This window comes from Schistocerca piceifrons, chromosome X (assembly GCF_021461385.2).
Source record: "Schistocerca piceifrons isolate TAMUIC-IGC-003096 chromosome X, iqSchPice1.1, whole genome shotgun sequence".
Lineage (NCBI taxonomy): Eukaryota > Metazoa > Arthropoda > Insecta > Orthoptera > Acrididae > Schistocerca > Schistocerca piceifrons.
The window spans coordinates 10,022,637-10,041,361 of NC_060149.1; the positions used below are offsets into that span (position 1 = coordinate 10,022,637).

Consider the following 18,725-nt stretch of genomic DNA (forward strand, 5'->3'; position numbering starts at 1 on the left):
TGGGTGCCTTAGATAGACATGGTGATACAAAGTGAGGGTGACATAACATTAGACAGTAAAGATCAGTGGGTGCATCATGTACACTGCAGAAGTTAAATGATGAAAGTTCAAAATCACAAAAATAAGAAGGTGAGTGTGTGAATTTATTGTGGACATCAAATTACTGTTATTCATATTTTTATTTAATTCATTTTATGTTAGTGAAATACTGGTTTGATGTTGGGTATGATAAATTTTGACTAAATTAGGTGATTCTTCGTAATGACATTTGTATAAATGCAACTGAAATTGTGTATAATAGAGGGAAACATTCCACGCGGGAAAAATATAAAAGGACGGGTATACACTCGCACACACACACATATCCATCCGCACATACACAGACACAAGCAGACATTTGTAAAGGCAAAGAGTTTGGGCAGAGATGTCAGTCGAGGCGGAAGTTTGCCTCTGTACTTCCGCCTCGACTAAACAGTGAAAACTATTAACAACAGCATGACATAGGCAGAAGCATTTGTGTCCTAATGTTACATATAGTTTTAATGATATACAATATATCTCTTTGAGCCACTTACATAGTTAACATGATACCTGTCAATTGTTTACGTATGTTCTATTTTTTTTATAATAGTACATTTCTTCTACTCGTTGTACAGGGGCCTGAAGATGGCAGGTACTTTATTTCAGTGCACAAACATATCACACAAACTAAATAGACCAACAAAATAAATATTTTCTCTCTCTATCATTAAACAATACAATGTGGTTTAGATTTTAGCCCCTTCAAAGTACCCACCCTTTGTCCTCAGAACAGTTGCACAAACTCTTGTGATTCTCGATATGAGATATTGCTATATTTTTGCAGGTACTTTAGTCCAATCCGACATATATGTAAATTACTACATATATCTTCAACATTAGATGGCCTCAGTTTCCTGACATTCCTCTTAAGTTCATCTCATAAGAGTTCAGTGTGATTAAGCTAGGTGACTGACATGGCCAAATCATATCCTTCAGTTCCCCACAGTTCTCTTTTCTGTTGACATACCCGCTTCATAATGTGGAAGCATGTTTGGGATCACTGTGCTGCTTCTGAACAATTCCATGACCAATAAGTCTCATGTCAGATGGAACTGGATTCATATCCCGTGATACCCTTCCTTCTTTAATTTCACGAGATCACCAGCTTTTTCACCCACAACTCATCTCAACACCATGACCAACCCTCCACCATGCTTCATCATTGGCTTCACAGACTGACTCTTCATATGTTCTTCAAAAACTCAATGAATAAAGATTTGATGGTGGCTTCCAAATATTTCAAACTTAGATTCATCCATGAATAACACCGTGGACCATTGCAGCATGCCTTAGTTTTTATGTTGCTATGCCCATTGCAATCTTTTCACCTTGTTTTGTCAGCAGAGTAAAGGTTTGGTGGCCCCTTTAAAGCTTATCCACACTGACAATATTGCACTGTTGAAATGGAGATTGGAGCTGCTCGTATACTATTTACTTCCTACAGAATTTCAGGTGCTGTACATGTCTTCTGACATTTACTCTGTACACATATAAATTGATCTTTCCTGTATGATATTAATTGAGGTCTTCCAGAGCATGAGACACTTGGAAGAGCACCAGTTGGCTTCAACTACTGAAAAGTATACACCACTGTAGATTGGGCTATGTCAACCTTTGTTGCTACTGTCCTACTAGAATAGCCTTCCTGATGCAGAGCTTCAATTACAGTGTGTTTTTCAATTCCAGTCTCCTGCTTCTGCACCATTACAAGGTAATATGGTATGTACTTGATCAGGTATACAAACACACTGCTAGGTGCACATAATGTATTGTAAACTAGTGCAAATTGTTCGATACACAGACAATTGAAGGAATAAGGGTCATTCGAAGGGACCATCTTAGATAAAGGCATGTCAGTATTGTTCTTGATACTCATCACCACCAGTCTATGTGAACAACCAGTCAGATACACAAGAGAGGCAGTTAGTCTCTACATGATTATACTTGTTTTGTTATCAGATTTAGGATTTGATAGAATATTCAAAATGAAATCCCTGTTTTAACCACAAATCCATAGTTGTGATAGTTGATCAAACACTTTTGACTGGTAATGTATATCTTTATTTAACTGTGCAGTACTATTTGTTTTGAAGTGCATTATTGTTGCAAATAAATATAATGAATGGATAGTCATGACATTAAGTTCTCTAAATTTATTTTCGCAGGATTGTCTTGGGGTAACATTTGTGATGTATCCAACAGCCTTCTTTTTAAGCTTCGGTAACCTATGAATATGTATGTGTGCTGCATATCACTAGACTGTAATGCAGTATGATAAGTGAGTGTAGACTAGGCCATAGCACATTGTTGACTGTATACCTGTGTTCACTGCCCTTGTCATTTTTCTCGTTAAGAATAGGGTAGCAATTGCTTTAGAGCATACTTTGCTGGTATTGTCCTCTGGTGTCAAGTGTTTGTTAGCAATGATATGAAAGAATTTGTGATTCCCTACTTTGCTGAGAACTGAATTAACTAGTTCAAGGGAGACATTGTCAGTCTTGGTAGTTTTAGTTGCTTGTAACTGTATGTATGTTGTCTTATTTGCATTTACAAGCAAGTTGTTTTCCCTGATCGGTCATGTAATGCATTTTAATATTTAAAATTTCACATCATGCCGGAACTTGCTCCATATTTTTACAACAGACTGAGGTCAGTGATACAGGCCTATAGTCATGTACATATGTCTGATGACCCTGCTGTATAATATGAATGATCTGCACAGTTTCGTAATAATTTGGAACAGTTCATTACTCCAACGGCCTATGATAAACAGGTGCTGAAAGTGAAATAGTTTCTTGTGCATATCTGACACTTATAAAAAGGAAAAAAAGTGTACCTTGTTTTTGGAACCGTTAGTTCTGTTCTAATCCTACAAGATAATACCACATGATGGCTGACATAACAAACTTTATTAAATCTAGAAATCTATTTATTATAATGGGTACACTAGCCACGGAGTGGCTCACAATAGCAATGTGATAACACACATGCAGAGGTAAATATGCAACTGAGTTAGAGCTGGGTGGACCTGTCTCTAAAAGCTTTTAGACAGCTGGTAGAATGTGTGGATGAGAGCCTGTGCACACATTCGTGAGTGACACTCCCTGACAGTCGTCAGACTTCTAGCTACATCTCGTAACTTCGGTGGAGCACCTTATGACTGCATGCCCCGATCTCGAGTGAGTATCTACGTGGGTCAGCTACAGCCCTCCCCCATCGAGAGTGTCGCTGATCCCCGAGGTGAATTACAGACAACTGCGATTTGGAGGCCGGGCAGACGAGACGAGCTAGCAGCGAGCAACTGCTGAATGCCAAAGACCCGGGGATACGAGGGTGAAAGTGGCCAGCATAAGGAGAGCCAGCCTCTCCCCCCTGCCTCCCGTCAGAGCACGAGATGACAAAACCAGAAACGAGCAGTCCGAGTCGAGATCCATGGCGACGTCCAGCGGCAGTGCAGAAGGTGGAAGTGACGCCACAGCGAGCTGAGGCTGCTCCTGTGACATAGAACCAGTGACGAATACGTGGTATGGCTGGACTGTTCGAGCAGAGCTCTTGCCAGAGTCTGTCAAGGTGTGGGCTCTTTGGGTGAAAGTTTTGCCACTGGTGGAACAGGAGGCCAGAACCCGTGAGGGTAGGTGGTGCCCAGTGACCAGGGTACTGGTGGAGGTGGTGTTGTGGCCAGGACTGGGGGAGGGGGTGGGGTTGCTTATTCAGACTCAGAGCTGATTTTGATGGCACTGGACCTCCCAGTCCTCTGGCCATTGGGATGTACATGCGGCAACCATCCTGCTGCATTATGACTGCTGGTTTCCAATGGTGGTAACCACATCCCCAGTGTAAAGCCCTGTATGCCAGAACATGATGGCGGGGAGATCCAGGATGTAGGAGATGGAGCAGTGTCCTCAGTTGGTGAGTGTGGAGAGGCTCCACTGGGCTACAGGAAGCGATACGAGTAGTCCAGTAGGTTGTTGGAAAAAAATATAATGCTTCTTCGGTGGGGAAGTTTTGCAGATATTTTTTTCCTCTGGGTCTTGAGGGTCAAACCATGTGCTCAGTTTTCCCGTTAGAGTGTGGGTGAAAGGGGGGGAGAGAATGTGTCGAATTCCTGACTGAAGAAAGAAATCACGTAATGCCCGAGATAGGAACAGGGGCCCATTTTCTGAAACACGGGTAACTGGAAGACCTTCCACAGGAAAAATTTTGGAGAGAGCTTGAACAATGACCTCATTAGTGGCTGAGGGCACCAGACCTCACATGGTAATTGTAAAAATGCGTCATTGAGAACCTACCAGAACACATTCAGAAATGTACCCACAAAATCAACATGGATGCGTTCCCAGGGCTGGCTTGCTGGAGGCTATGGAGAGATCAGTGACCTGGGAACTGCCTGTTGACTAGCACATTGTGGACATGCAGCAACCATTTGTTCCAGCTTTTGGTCAACACCAGGCTAGTAAACATATCTGCAAGCCAATGTTTTGGTGTAGGAAGCACTCCAATGCCCCTCCAGTAAGAGCTGTAAAACGTCTCGCCGAAAACTGCCGAGAGTGGCCACTCGGGGAGCTGTGTCGTCTGTGGAGAGAAGGAGGACCCCCTCTGAGACTGCGAGACAACGGCACAAAACAAAGTAGTTGCAAAGTGGATCAGACGAGTGGCCTGGAGGACAAGAAGGCCAACCCTGTCGGATGAGGCAGAGTACCTGACTGTGGATGGCTCTAGTGATCAGAAAACCGTCTACTGCTTGGCAGGAGGAGACTTATGAATTGAAACACTTGAGGTCCTCCTGATGAAATTCAGGGTCCGGGCCTACGCGCAGTGGGGATAAGGCGTGCACATTGACGTGTCATCCTGAGGTGGGAAAATGAATGTCATAGTTGTATTTGGAGAGGAACAAAACCCACTGCTGAAACATGTGGCCTGCCTCTTCAGGAACCCAGGTGGACAGACTAAATAATGAAATTAAGGGCTTGTGGTTCACAATTAGTTGAAATTTTGTGACCACATACACAATGGCCAGAGCCTCTTTCTCAACCTGAGAGTATTCAACCAGTGCTGGGCTGAGAGTTTTGGCTGTCTGCATTCCATTGGCAAGGACTGTGCTCACGCTGTGATGTGCACGTGGCCAAAATCAATGGTTTATTGAGATCAAAGATAGATAGACACAGTGCTACTGGAAGCATTCCTTCAGCATGGTGGAGGCCTGGTCACATGCTGGAGACCAGACAGGGAGAGCATCTTTGTGGAGAAAGAGATGCAGTATCTGCATGATGATGGATGCCCCAGTAATGAACCAGTGATAATAGGCAATTTTACTTTAAAAAGCCTGCAGTTCACACAATCTCGGGGTATATGGTAGGTCTGTATTGGCCCTGAAAAGACCTTTCATGGGTCAGACACCCTGCCTTGAGCTGAGGAGGCCCAGATAACCAACAGATAGTTGAAAAACATGGACTTATGTAGATTGCATTGGAGACCCACAGTCCAGAGGTTTTGAAATAGGGCCCAGAAGTTGTGCAGGTGGTCTCTCATAGTATATCCTATAATGATGATGTCATCCTGGCAGTTAAAGCAGTGTGAAGTCCACCCCCGGTAGCTGAGTGGTCAGCGCGACAGGCTGTCAATCTTAAGGGCCCGGGTTCGATTCCCGGCTGGGTCGGAGATTTTCTCCACTCAGGGACTGGGTGTTGTGTTGTCCTAATCATCATCATTTCATCCCCATTGACACACAGGTCGCCGAAGTGGGGTCAACTCGCAAGACCTGCACCCGGCGAACGGTCTACCCGACGGGAGGCCCTGACCTCACAACATTATTATTATTAAAGCAGTGTGAAATATTGGACATGACCTGTTCAACAGTGTTGAAAAATTGCAGGAGCACTTGCCACCCCACACATCAACTGTTGGTATTGATGAAGGTCGAATGGCATGTTAATGACAATGATTGCTTGTACTCATCATCCAGGGGTAACTAGTGATATGCTTTGGAAAGAGCAAATTTTGAGAAGAATTGACCTCCTGCTATACATGTGAATAGTTTGTCAGGATATGGCAATTCCTAAGTGTTGACCACATACTGTGAATTCATGGTAACCTTAAAATCACCCCCAAAGATGCATTTTCCCAGAGGATTTCTTAAAAATGGAAAGTGGTGTGACCCATTTACTAAAGTAAATGTGAACCACAACGCTGAGAGAGGTGAGCTGGTCCAGCTTCACTTTTCCTTTGGGTTGGAGGGCTAGGGAAATCTGCCAAAAATGAAAAAATCTGGGAAGCGCCAACTTCTTTGAAGTTATGTAGTCTTGAAAGTCTGTGGCACACCCTAGGACTTCGTCAAAGGTATCCTGAAATTCTGAGCACAGAAATTCCAAAGACTGACAGGGCACCTTGGCAGATTCCAACTGTATGGAGTCTGTGACCAAAAAGCTAAAGACATGAAAGGTTTATTGAACTAGTGTCATGGATGACAATAAACGTAATAGGTTGAGTCACTGTTTGATAGGTGACATCCCTCATGTATTGGCTACACAAGGGGATGTGCTGTTTACTGTACCCATGAGATGCCTGTTACTGGTGACAATTGCAAAGAGCCGAGGTGCAGCTGTAACTGGAGAACCAAAATGTCAAGAAAAAGCTTGTTGGAATCTTGATTAGGAACTGGACTTGATGACAACACTTCCTGAATATCCATATCCATGGCCTCTGATGCTGTTTTCTGTGCAGCTGAGTGGCAGACTACTGTAATGTGACCTTTTTTCTGACACAACAGATGGCCTAACAATGTGGACACTCTGATCTGCCATCTTTGGAGTAACATGACACACAGGACAGCAACAGGAAGTGGTGGCTGCAACACTACAGTACTTCACAGGAGCTGCCGGACTGGATGGATTGTACCACCACAATGTCATTCTTTCCAGATGCAGTTGGACACAGCTGGGCCAACTTTCAGTGTCACAACATCGCACCAGGCTTCCAGATGCTGACCAGCAGCTTGTGAGACTTCATATGACTGAGCAGTTGACAAAACCTCTTCGAAGGAAGGGTTCTCTAGCTGCAGGACCCATTGTTGGGATTCCTTATCTGGGATGGAGCAGATGATTATAGTGTGAACTATGACATCTGCATATGACTCTTTGGATTTAGTTGTGACAAAATAACACTTGTGATTAATGCCACGGAGGATCATGACTCAGGCACAATAAGACTGATGGGGCTGCTTCTTGCACTGGTAAAATTCAACCCTAGTGGCCATGACATCTGTGTGGCACTGATAAAAGAAAGACAACAATCAACATAAGGTGTGAAACAACAATGAGGAAGGTTCCTACAATGCTGTAACACCTGACAAAAGGTAGGGGTAAATCCATGTCAAAAATGGTCCATTACATATCTCTGCACCTGTAATGTGGAAGGCGTGAAAATGCTACCATGGGTAGTATTTGTACACCTCCCAATCTTTTGCTGCCCTATTTAACAGCATGAACTGAGGAGGAAATGGAGCTGGAGATGAATTTTTGGATAGCAATGCTGGCAAAGCCTGTTGCATGACTGTTATGAGGTCCTGTTGCTGCACCAATGTTTGAGTCAGAGAATCATCCACGCTATAACAAAACGCAAAAAGCAACTGTACAATGAAAAACATGTGAAGATATGACCCTACCCATTGCCAATGTGTCCCATAAGAGAATACCACACAATAACTGACACACTAAACTTTATTAAGTCTAAAAAACAACTTATTATAAGGAGTGTCTCACAGTAACAGTCTGATGACACGTATGCAAGGTAAATATGTAACTGAGTTAGAGCTGGCTGAGCCCATCTCTAAAAGCTGTTATCCAGATGGTGGAGTGTGCAGACAAGAGGCTGCATGTGCATCCATGAGTGGCAACCTCCGATTGTTGTCAAACTTGTAGCTACATCTGCTGACTTCTGTGCCACACCTTACAACTGCGTGACAGGATATCACGTGTGGATCTATCTGGTTCACTACAAGTTCTCCTTTAAGGATAAAAAACATACAGGTTGGGAGAGTTTAGACAGAAGGGACAGGTCACCCACACCCCAGACTGAAAGGGGTCCATTTCTTGTTGTCCATGTGTCACGAACCCGCTCTACTGTGCAGGAAAAGTTATCACCATAAGGACACCGTTACGGTGTGGCTAATGGCTGTATAGTACTTTAGTAGAGCTGGCCATGATGTCTCCTTTGTTGATGCTGCTGAGTCTGCGTTGTCCATGTGGCTTCTCGTTGTCTAGGCGATGATTCCTCCACTGCTCTGGGTCCAAGAAAAGGTGCGGGTTTTTTAATTATTACTGTACTATCGAAAAATGACGCAGTATTCCACGGTTTCTTTGTATCAAAAACATATTTATTGCCAAATCTATATACACAACTGTACTCAACCGCGGCCAACACTCAAGTGCCCGAAAACCCGTTGCAGACCAAAGATCACAGTCATAAGCTACAAAGAACATACAATTCCATTATCGATTATTGATCGCAACACCTAACTTAGTATTATCTTAAGCAAAAGCATTTTGAACATGACTTTAGTGTATAATAAAATTAAATGACATCTATTTGTCAGTTCCATTACAATAGCCCCCCAAGAATTTTGTAAGTATGAAAATGCGAACAAAATTCTGACACCAGAATAATGGAACTGCCAAGAATATGTTTCTAAATAAATTAAAATTTTTAATAGGACTCTTTCCTTTGAATTATGCTAACACTGAAATTGTTATACTCAGTAAAGGAAAACATAGAATTTTTGACCATAGAGTAAATGAAATACAAAAGAAGATTCACAATTTTCACTTAGAAGAGTTCATAATGTTGTAGCACGTCATATGAAACCATTGAAAGACTGTAACTTTTAACTGCAGGCTTGTTTTAATTTCTTTTGTTGCCCACTTTTCACACTACTCACAGTCTGCCCCACATTGTCCATCTTCACATAGGTGACGTCCGTTAAAAGGTCTGATTTCTGCTTGTCCTGCAGTGCGTCTGTTTCCAAAGCTTAGCTGTTTGTATCGCTTCATTGACTATAATGCCATGTTATCTAAAAATCACATACAGACATCACCTTTTGGTTACATAATGTTTATATGTAAGTACACGGTTAGGATACATAGTTGACCTTCTGATAATGTTTATCTAGTGGGAGAAGTTTACAATATCTGTCTGAATAATACTACACAGATATGAACTGGTCCAAAAAAAAAAAAAGATTCTTTAAATACTACTGATAAATTCAATAAACTTGTAATACAAATGCATTAACATATTGGGTGTAAAGTATCTTATCACAAAGACATTACTCCAAGGATAGAAAAAATTAAATTGTTTTCAAAAGTAAAGTTACAGGCAGTTTGTTACAAGGGTTCATATTCACAGTAAGAGAGCAAAGGTAGAATCATGGATGAAAGTTTTGGAATGGTACATATCTATCAAAATTAAAAAAATATTACTGCCTATGCATTTGCAGTGGTTGAGAGAGAAATATACAGTAATTCATGTGGTTTACTGAAAATGATTGTCTCCTTGTAGAGTTGGACATTTCAAGCACTTAGTGTGTAGTAATTAGGACTTTGCCTTTAAGATTAAAAAAACTTAATTGTTGCAAGACAGATTTAGTGCTGATTAGTGGTTTGAATTTTAAATGATGTCTCAACAAGTGTGGTGTGAGAGTCACACAAGCTAAAATTACACAAATTATCAAACATCAATCAAATTGTATAAACATACAGAAATATCAAAAAACTAACATGGCTAGCACATTACGCAGAAAATTCATTGCAAACACTTCATACAATGAAGACATATTAAACAAATAATAAACATTTTCAAGGGCACAAAACTGTATCAAAATCAGACAACTTTTTATATACACAATTTCAAAATTTCCAGTGAAAAACTTTTGTTGAGTCACCTTTTAACTTTCTCAGACTAGTCTTATCCCTTCTGTTTATACAATTTCAACGAAACAATATTCCTTAGCCCGAGAACTTTCCTGGATTTAGGATACACCAACTGGTATGCATTTGGGTGTGGATGCTCCACAATCTCGAATGGACCCATGTATATATCAAAGAATTTCTTTATTTCAGAAGTTAGAATTTTTGATTTCTCATGTGATTTTACTAAAACATAATCTCGTACTTTAAACTTGGATGCTTTGATCTTGCCATCATGTCGTCTTTTTCTAATTTCCCCGTTTTATCATTGTTTCTTTGATTATGGCTTCACATTCATGCATAGTCATCGTTGTGCATGGTGGAAATTCTACGAGTTCAGTGATAATGTTGTCTGGTTTTAGATGAAACATAATTTCATAAGGTGAAAATCCTGTGGAAGTGTGCTGCAAGCTGTTCATAACGTCTTCAAAGTCTCGTACATGGTCGTACCATGTAGGATGTTTATGACTGCAATATGTACGACATAAGCGACCAATCTCGCGCATATACCTCTCAGCTGGGTTTGACGATGGATTATATACAGATATTTGAACATGTTTGATTCCCGATTTATCAACAAAGGCTTTCCAAACTTTTGACAAAAACTGAGAACCGTTATCCGACAAGATTGCTTTTGGTTTCCCAACATTTAAGAAATAGTCTTTTTCAACTTTTGTTACTATCTCTTTACCTGTGGCTTTTCTGACTGGATACAACTTGATTAGTTTAGAAAATACATCCACCATGACAAAAATGTAGCAGTGGCCACTCCTACTCCTTGGAAGAGGCCCATAGAAATCAACAGCGACTAAATCTAGAGGTTGTGCAGGAATAATGTTTTGCATTTCACCTTGACATTTTCTGTTACTTACTTTGACTCGTTGGCACTTATCACAAGTTGACAATTCTTTTCTAACTTTCTTGGCCATATTGTAGAAGTATATGTTTTCTTGTAATTTCTGCATACACTTCTGTATGCCACAATGACCATAGCTCTCATGAGTATATCTAAGTAACCTCTCAGCTTCCTCCTCAGGCCAACATAGTTTCCAATTGTCCGAGTCTTCGTCAGTTCTCCTAAACAGAGTACCTTTAAACACCTTACAGTAATTGTCTAATTTTTAATAGTTCTTTTTCCCTAAACAGCTCTTTACTAATTTCCAATTTGCATCACGGTTCTGGCTCCTGATTTTATCACACAATGATCTAACAACTTTTTCATCTGTGACCCCTTTAATATACCTCATTTTAAACTGTTTTTCTTCATTCTGATCAAAATTTTCTGTTTCCCCTCCTACTGGTAGCCTTGATAGAGCATCCGCAACTATGTTGTCAGTGCCTTTAATATACTTAATTTCAAAGTTGAATTGTTGTAAATACAATGCCCATCTTGTAAGCCTATCATGATACAGCTTGCATTCCTGTATATAGCTTAAGGCTTTATGATCAGAGTACACTATTACCTTATGTCCAAGTAAATAGGTCCTGAATTTTGAAAATGACCACTGTATGGCTAATAGCTCTTTTTTTGTTACTGTATAGTTCTTTTCATGCTTCAGTAACATTCTGCTTGCAAATGCAATTGTAGCATGAACTGTCTCCCCATTGTTTTACTTGAAATAATTCAGCACCTAGCCCATAATCATTGCTGTCAGTATGTAAACAGAAAGGTAAATTGAAATCTGGTCTGTGTAACAGGTTCTGGTTATTCAGTTCCTTTTTTATTATGCCAAAAGCCCCTTGACAATCTTTACTCCATATCCAAACAGTGTCCCTCTTTAACAAGTTACTTAGACAGGGTGTGTTCAAGCTTTGTTTACTTACAAATTTTCTGTAAAAGCCACATAGCCCATAAAATGATTTTAGTTGTTTTCTGTTACGGGGTATAGGAAACTCTGCAATAGCTTTAATTTTGTCTGGATCAGCCAAAATTCCTTTTTCTGTTATGACATGTCTCAAAAATTTTAACTCAGGTACTGCAGATTTACACTTTTCTAGTTTTAGAGTCATTCCCCCTCTTCTAAGTTTCTCACATGCCTGTCTTAAAAGCCCAACATGCTCATTCCAATCTTGTCCAGTTACTAAAATGTCATCTACATAAATCACTAATTTGGATACAAGTTCCTGCCCAAGCACATGGTCTAAAGCTCTAATGAATTCTGCTACCGATGAGTTCAAGCCAAACGGGACTACATAATACTGATAGCAACGGCCATTGTAAAGAAAAGCAGCGTATTTCCTAGATTTGGGTGCCAGGGGTACTTGGTGAAAGCCTGAGGTTAAGTCTAGACTTGACATTAATTTTATGTCCTTGAACTTGTGCAACAGCTCATCAATGTTTTCAGGGTGGTCTGTTACCCTGTATAAGATCTTGTTTAATGGCCTGGAGTCAAGAACTATTCTCACTCCCCCATCCCTCTTTGACACAACTACCAGAGGGTTATTATAAGCACTGATACTCCTTTCAATAATGTCACACACTTCCATCTTATGTAATTCTTTCTCAACTGCTGTACGTTTTGCTATGGGCACACCATACGGTTTTATGAAAAATGGGTCATGTGGTCTTACTTGCAAAGTACATTCGTAACCCCTAACTTTCCCTGGAATGTTGCTAAAGACATCACTGTATTCCCATAACAAAGACTCTAGTTCCTGTTTTTGCTCATTGTTTAGACCGCTAGCTTCGGAAATCTTTGTGTTTACCAGTGTTTTGAAATCTACTTCACTTAAATATAGCTCTGTTATGTGTTTGTCAACATATCTTTTCTCCTTTACAAGATTTATAGTGTTAAATTTATCATTACACAAAACTGTATTTGATCTGACAAACTCGGTGGAGATACACCCCTCATTTGGTGTTGTTATGTTAAGTTTTTGTCCTCCCCAGTCAAATCTTGCATCTACACTCCGAATCCATGACATCCCAAGAATACAGTCCTCACTGAGGCCTGGTTTAATTAGGCATCCATGTGTAAATGTGACTCCCTCAATTGTAAAAGATAACAAAGTTTGTCTTTTCACAGTTTTACTGTGTTTTCCTGTAGCCCCTCTTATTTTCACCCCAATGACTGGCATTTCAATGTACTCTTTCTCGCACTTCAGCTTTTTGCTTAGAATTTCAGAAATTCCTGACACCTGACTCCCTGTGTCTATAAGGCACTTGCCTTCCCAGGTACCAACTTTTGCTCTAATGAACGGACTACCCATATCATCACCTTTTTCAGGCTGAACATATTCATACAATAAATCATTTTGAATTTCACTGAAACAATGACTTTCTGACTTACAAGTACCTATATTACTGTCACCTTTATTATCTACGGTCATTACATTAATACACACATCATTAGCACTGTCGCTTGCATTGATAATTTCATTGATCCAAATATTTTCACCCATATAACATTGCTCACCACTAAGGTATTTATCCTTCAGTTGTTCAACAATAATATGTTTAGTGTTTTGCCACCAATCAGGATATGATATATTAAGAATATTAAGAATATTAAGAATCATTTTTTTAAAATTGCTATCATTTTTAATTGCATCACTATCTAGCCACATATTATAATGAAATAATTCACCTTTGTTCATTGCAAATGGTAGCCTACTTGTACAGTCAGTTTTACTGTTCAGGGAATATTTATCAACTGCCCAGGTTCTTTCATAAGATGTTTGATTACAGAGCCTATTGGTTGTGACACTGGCATTAACACCACTTAAACTGTTAATAACATCCTTGGGTACATCTACAACATGCATATCAGTTTCTCCCACAACACCTAATGCCTCCGATTCCTCTTTCAAGTAAACAAAATATTTTTCACCATCATCATGTATTATTAAATCTTCATTTTCCCAAATACTACAATCATCAACCTCTCTCTCCCGAAAACTTAAAACATTGCTTTCACACCCAAGTTTGCTCGTTAAATCAGTGTCAACAATTTGCTCACCTGGTTCCTTCATCAGTGCATCAATTCTTAAATCATTTACATCGTTAACCTGCTGGTCCTCTGACAAACTACAAGCTTCTGCCCATTCATAAAATTCAACTAAGTCAATTATTTTCTCTGGCTCTTTATTATAACCAATGTGTTCATTCTTAACAGGTACTGTGTTTAGAGGGTAGTACACATTCATAAGATAACTACTCATTACTTGAGACGTATCTCTTGGTGCAACGTAGTCACTGTTATTGGTCCATCTATTATCTATGCTTTTCGCCCCTACCTTGTGGACCGACAATGGAGCGCATGCTAGTTTTTTACTTCATGACTTCCCATAGCATTTTGACTCCTGGTGTCACTATGTTCACACCAATTCCTGTTTTCAGACTCCCTGTTATTACTTCTGTTCCAATTGTTCCCAGATTGTCCTCTTGAATGGAAATTATAGTTTTCCCTTGAATGGAAATTATTATTAATATTGTGACTATTTTGTTCCCTATGATGAAAACTATGGTTGTTGGGCCTACTGTTTTCCCTCCTGTTGAAATTAGTATTTCCCCAACTATGATCCCCACCTCTTTGTGCGTGATTGAAATAGTTTTTTAGTTTCCCCACTTTGTCTATAATCCTGCCAAGTTTGTCCACATAGTTTAAAAATTGTTCAATGTTGTCATCTGGTCCATACACTAGGTCCCATTGCACATCTGTTGGCAACCTTCTCTTTAAAGCATCTATCTGTGTGAGCTCATCAAAGGGTTTGCTCAAATGTACAAGTTTCTTCAGTTGATTCTTACAAAACTGTTTCATAGTCCCCTGTGTTTCTCTATAATTTGGTCCATTCAGGAACTCGCTCTTTATCCTGGCTTGTTCAGTTTCTGACCAGAACTGTTTTAAGAACTCAATTTCAAATTCTGCATAAGACATGTCCATAGAAAAATTTTGATTGGCCCATGACAAAGATTCCCCCTCCAAAAATTTTTTAACAAACTTAATTTTGAAACTTTCACTCATATTGGGCAAAAAATTGTCTCTACAACTCTGCAGAAAGTCAACAGGATGCAAACTACACTCATTAGAAAAGTTTTTAACTGGAATATTGGCTAATAAGGTACATGTGTTCATAGAAAAATTTTTGTTAGCTACATCATTGCTAAATATTTCAAACTTTTGGTTTAACTCTGATACTGTACTTTTTAATTCACTAACATCTGTCTTAGTTTCAATCTCATGGAGTTTTACTGTGTTACTGACTGTTTCCACTTTATCATTCACAACATTTAGTTTAGAGTCTACTCTACTTTCAAGATCTACTGCCATAGCTTTTACATTTACACAAACTGTATCTATTTGACTATTAACATTCACAAAACACTTTGCACTTTTCTCTCTGTCTGTGACAAGTTCATTTCTTACAGACTGGATTTTGTTACTCAGACTAGATGTTACTTCTCCCACTTTAGATTCTACCGCCAAAATCTTTGTTTCTGCCTTGCTAAGTTTCTTGTCTATCTTTGATATATCGTTGCGAAGTTTATTGCCCCAAAGTAAGACATTATCAAATTTTTTGTTCATAGCTTCCTCTAGACGCGACACTTTCTGATTTATAACACAAAAACTGTCCGCGACCGTCTGATTCATGCTTTGCAATTGTTCTTCATTAGCTTGTAAGCGGGCTGCAACAGTCTGATTTAAAGCTGCAACAGCCTGATTTAAAGCTAACGATTGTTTCATCATTTGTAACAGTGATTTAATGTCCGACGTCTCACGTTCTGATGAATTAAGACTTTGATCCCCTTCTTTGACTGACTCATCTTCCGTTTTTATCGGCATGTTTACGTCCCCAAACACTAACAAATTTTCACAATCCTGCTCGGATTCAGCACCACTTTCCTCTTTCACAATGGTCATTTTCTTTTCAGTCTGGGTTCTCACTCGTGTGGTCAGTCCACTTTACTGCTTCGTTTCATCTCCCTTGACTTCCATGTATAGCACTTCTTCGTACCACGTGGTCATTAGACTTCTGCAAAACAGATTTCGTCAATCCAGTACATATAAATGTCTTAATCCCGGCAACGAGCCCCCAGTTGTCACGAACCCGCTCTACTTTGCAGGAAAAGTTATCTCCATAAGGACACCGTTACGGTGTGGCTAATGGCTGTATAGTACTTTAGTAGAGCTGGCCATGATGTCTCCTTTGTTGATGCTGCTGAGTCTGCGTTGTCCATGTGGCTTCTCGTTGTCTAGGCGATGATTCCTTCACTGCTCTGGGTCCAAGAAAAGGTGCGGGTTTTTTAATTATTACTGGACTATCGAAAAATGACGCAGTATTCCACGGTTTCTTTGTATCAAAAACAAAACTATATACACAACTATACTCAACTGCGGCCAACACTCAAGTGCCCGAAAACCAATTGCAGACCAAAGATCACGGTCATAAGCTACAAAGAACATATAATTCCAATATCGATTATTGATCGCAACACGTAACTTAGTATTATCTTAAGCAAAAGCATTTTTAACACGACTTTAGTGTATAATAAAATTAAATGACGTCTATTTGTCAGTTCCATTACACATGCAACATGTGAATCCCTATCATCCTTGATGCTGAATGAACTGTCCCTCCTTTCTAGCCTTCACCAACCTTTCTTTCCTGAGGGAGAAACTAACCATTCCAAAAACTAGTCATAATTTGCCACCGCCCCCCCCCCCCCCCCCCCCCCACACACACACTTTTAAAAGTGTCTATTAACTGTACTTAAAACTTCATCTCCTGGAAGTAAGATTTTTTTTAAGATTCAGCTTATGTATTAAGTGGTAACATTACATTGATATGCATCTTAAAATGTGCTTTTTTCTTTCAGATTACCTGTGACCACTTTACCATGGTGTCTTATAGAGTATCTGCAAAGCGTGCAATTTTGTGCAATATGCTCTGGTGGATATTTTGAGAGCTCTATTGCATGCCGTTATATACCCAGTTTCAGAGTCTGCATTGAGGTTTTGCCAGGAAATGGACACTTACATGGTCCAGGTTTCATTATAAACTTGTGTTCAAGAAGCTGCATGCAGCCAGAGTTAAAGTTTTGTGAGGTTCTCAATCATTTAACCCCTGAACAATATTACGACTGGATTAAAGAAATGTTTTGAGCTGTACACACTCTAAGTATGCTGACAGAGTTAAAGTTTTGTGAGGTGGACAATGATTTGATACCTGAACAGTATGATGATTTGATTAAAGATATATGTTGAGCTGTGGTTACTCTCTTTCTAGCATATCACTGACATAAGCAGGTCTATGCACTGTTATGAGCACTTGCCATATTTTATTTTTGTAATTTTAGAGGTAGTTTTCTGATGATTTATTGGCAGAATTTGACACTTTGAAATGTTTACAACCAAAAGTTTTATGTGCTTTGTTACACATATTAAAATTCTGTTGTTGTTTATTTGTAATGAATCTGTATTTGCAGCCAGTTGTTCAGTAAACAATGAAGGTGTAAAGTTTTAAATCTTGGACCAATACTCTGTTGGGACATCATGATATTTGAAATCCCAGTGCTATGGAGGTAGTGATTTGATTTGATATATTATTGGTCCTGTAGATCATACAATTTGTACAGCAAAGCACATCATGATATAGGACAAGACAATTTGAAAAATTATGTTAAGATGGTATATGACGAGAGATGACAGTAGTGGTACATAACTCACATAGCAGAATACATACAGGATATATAGACAAAATATAAAAAAGGTGGTGTGTGAAGAGGGATGACAGTGGTGCATAATGCACATAGCAGAATACATATATGAGATAGTGGAGGTGAACATGATCTGTTTTCAGTGATTGCCTTATGTACAAGCTCAGTTTGTAATTTTGCATTTTCAGTACCTATTTCAACAATATTTGAAACCATTTCAGTGGTTAAGGACTTTGTATTTGATAACTATATGTATAACTTATTCTGCACATTTTTATCTTCTAGTCAGAGCATTAATTTCATTGTAGGGAAGTAATACTCAAATGCAGCTGTTTATACCTAGTGCTCATTTTGGACAGCATGTTTTCATGGCACAGTCACTGCAATTTTGCAAATTTAAAATAAAAGTACAGGTTTAGGAAAGTTATGTCACTGTTGGTGGTATTAATTTGCATAAAATCTGCAAAACATAATTGTCACTCTTATACTCACATTGTGGTATCTGTACAGTCCACTGAGAGGAAGTGATTTACAGAATCATTAATTCATGTCATGGGTTACTAGTTGTTGGAAAACACTGTCACCACTGGTACTACATTACTCTTGCGCCTTAAATATGTGACTATAAAATTTAATAGAAGCTGTGTTTCAGTAATAGCATTAAGAAGTTATTAGCGATAAATAAGCTTTACAATAAATTCAAAAATAGAACTATAAGTAAATGTGTGTTATCCAGTAGTTAATGAGTGTAATTGTAGATTTTAATTAATGTAATGCTGTAGTGGGACTTCCTGTTTTGGCTGCAGCTCAGCATTACTCACAGAGAATGTATGTAATATGTAATGAGAACAACATGACACACATGAGCTTTTGTGCATCTGATTTACATTTTATTAATGAATTGTAACCTATATTTTGAAAGTGGAGCATAAAAATGCACTACTAGTGCCCATAAATTGTGTTCTTCACTATATAAGTTATAATTAGAAAACTAACAAATATATTACAGTGTAAAAATATTATTAAAT

General features: G+C 39.2%; 1 protein-coding gene across 1 annotated transcript in view; it reads left to right on the top strand.

Moving 5' to 3' along the window:
* The window catches only part of LOC124722142, a 126,025-nt gene extending 108,882 nt beyond the window's left edge, over window positions 1-17,143 (top strand). The window contains exon 4 of the mRNA XM_047247348.1: window positions 16,858-17,143. Within this exon, the coding sequence (XP_047103304.1) occupies window positions 16,858-17,143 (286 nt within the window). The remainder of the gene's footprint in view (window positions 1-16,857) is intronic.
* Window positions 17,144-18,725: the final 1,582 nt, after the last annotated feature.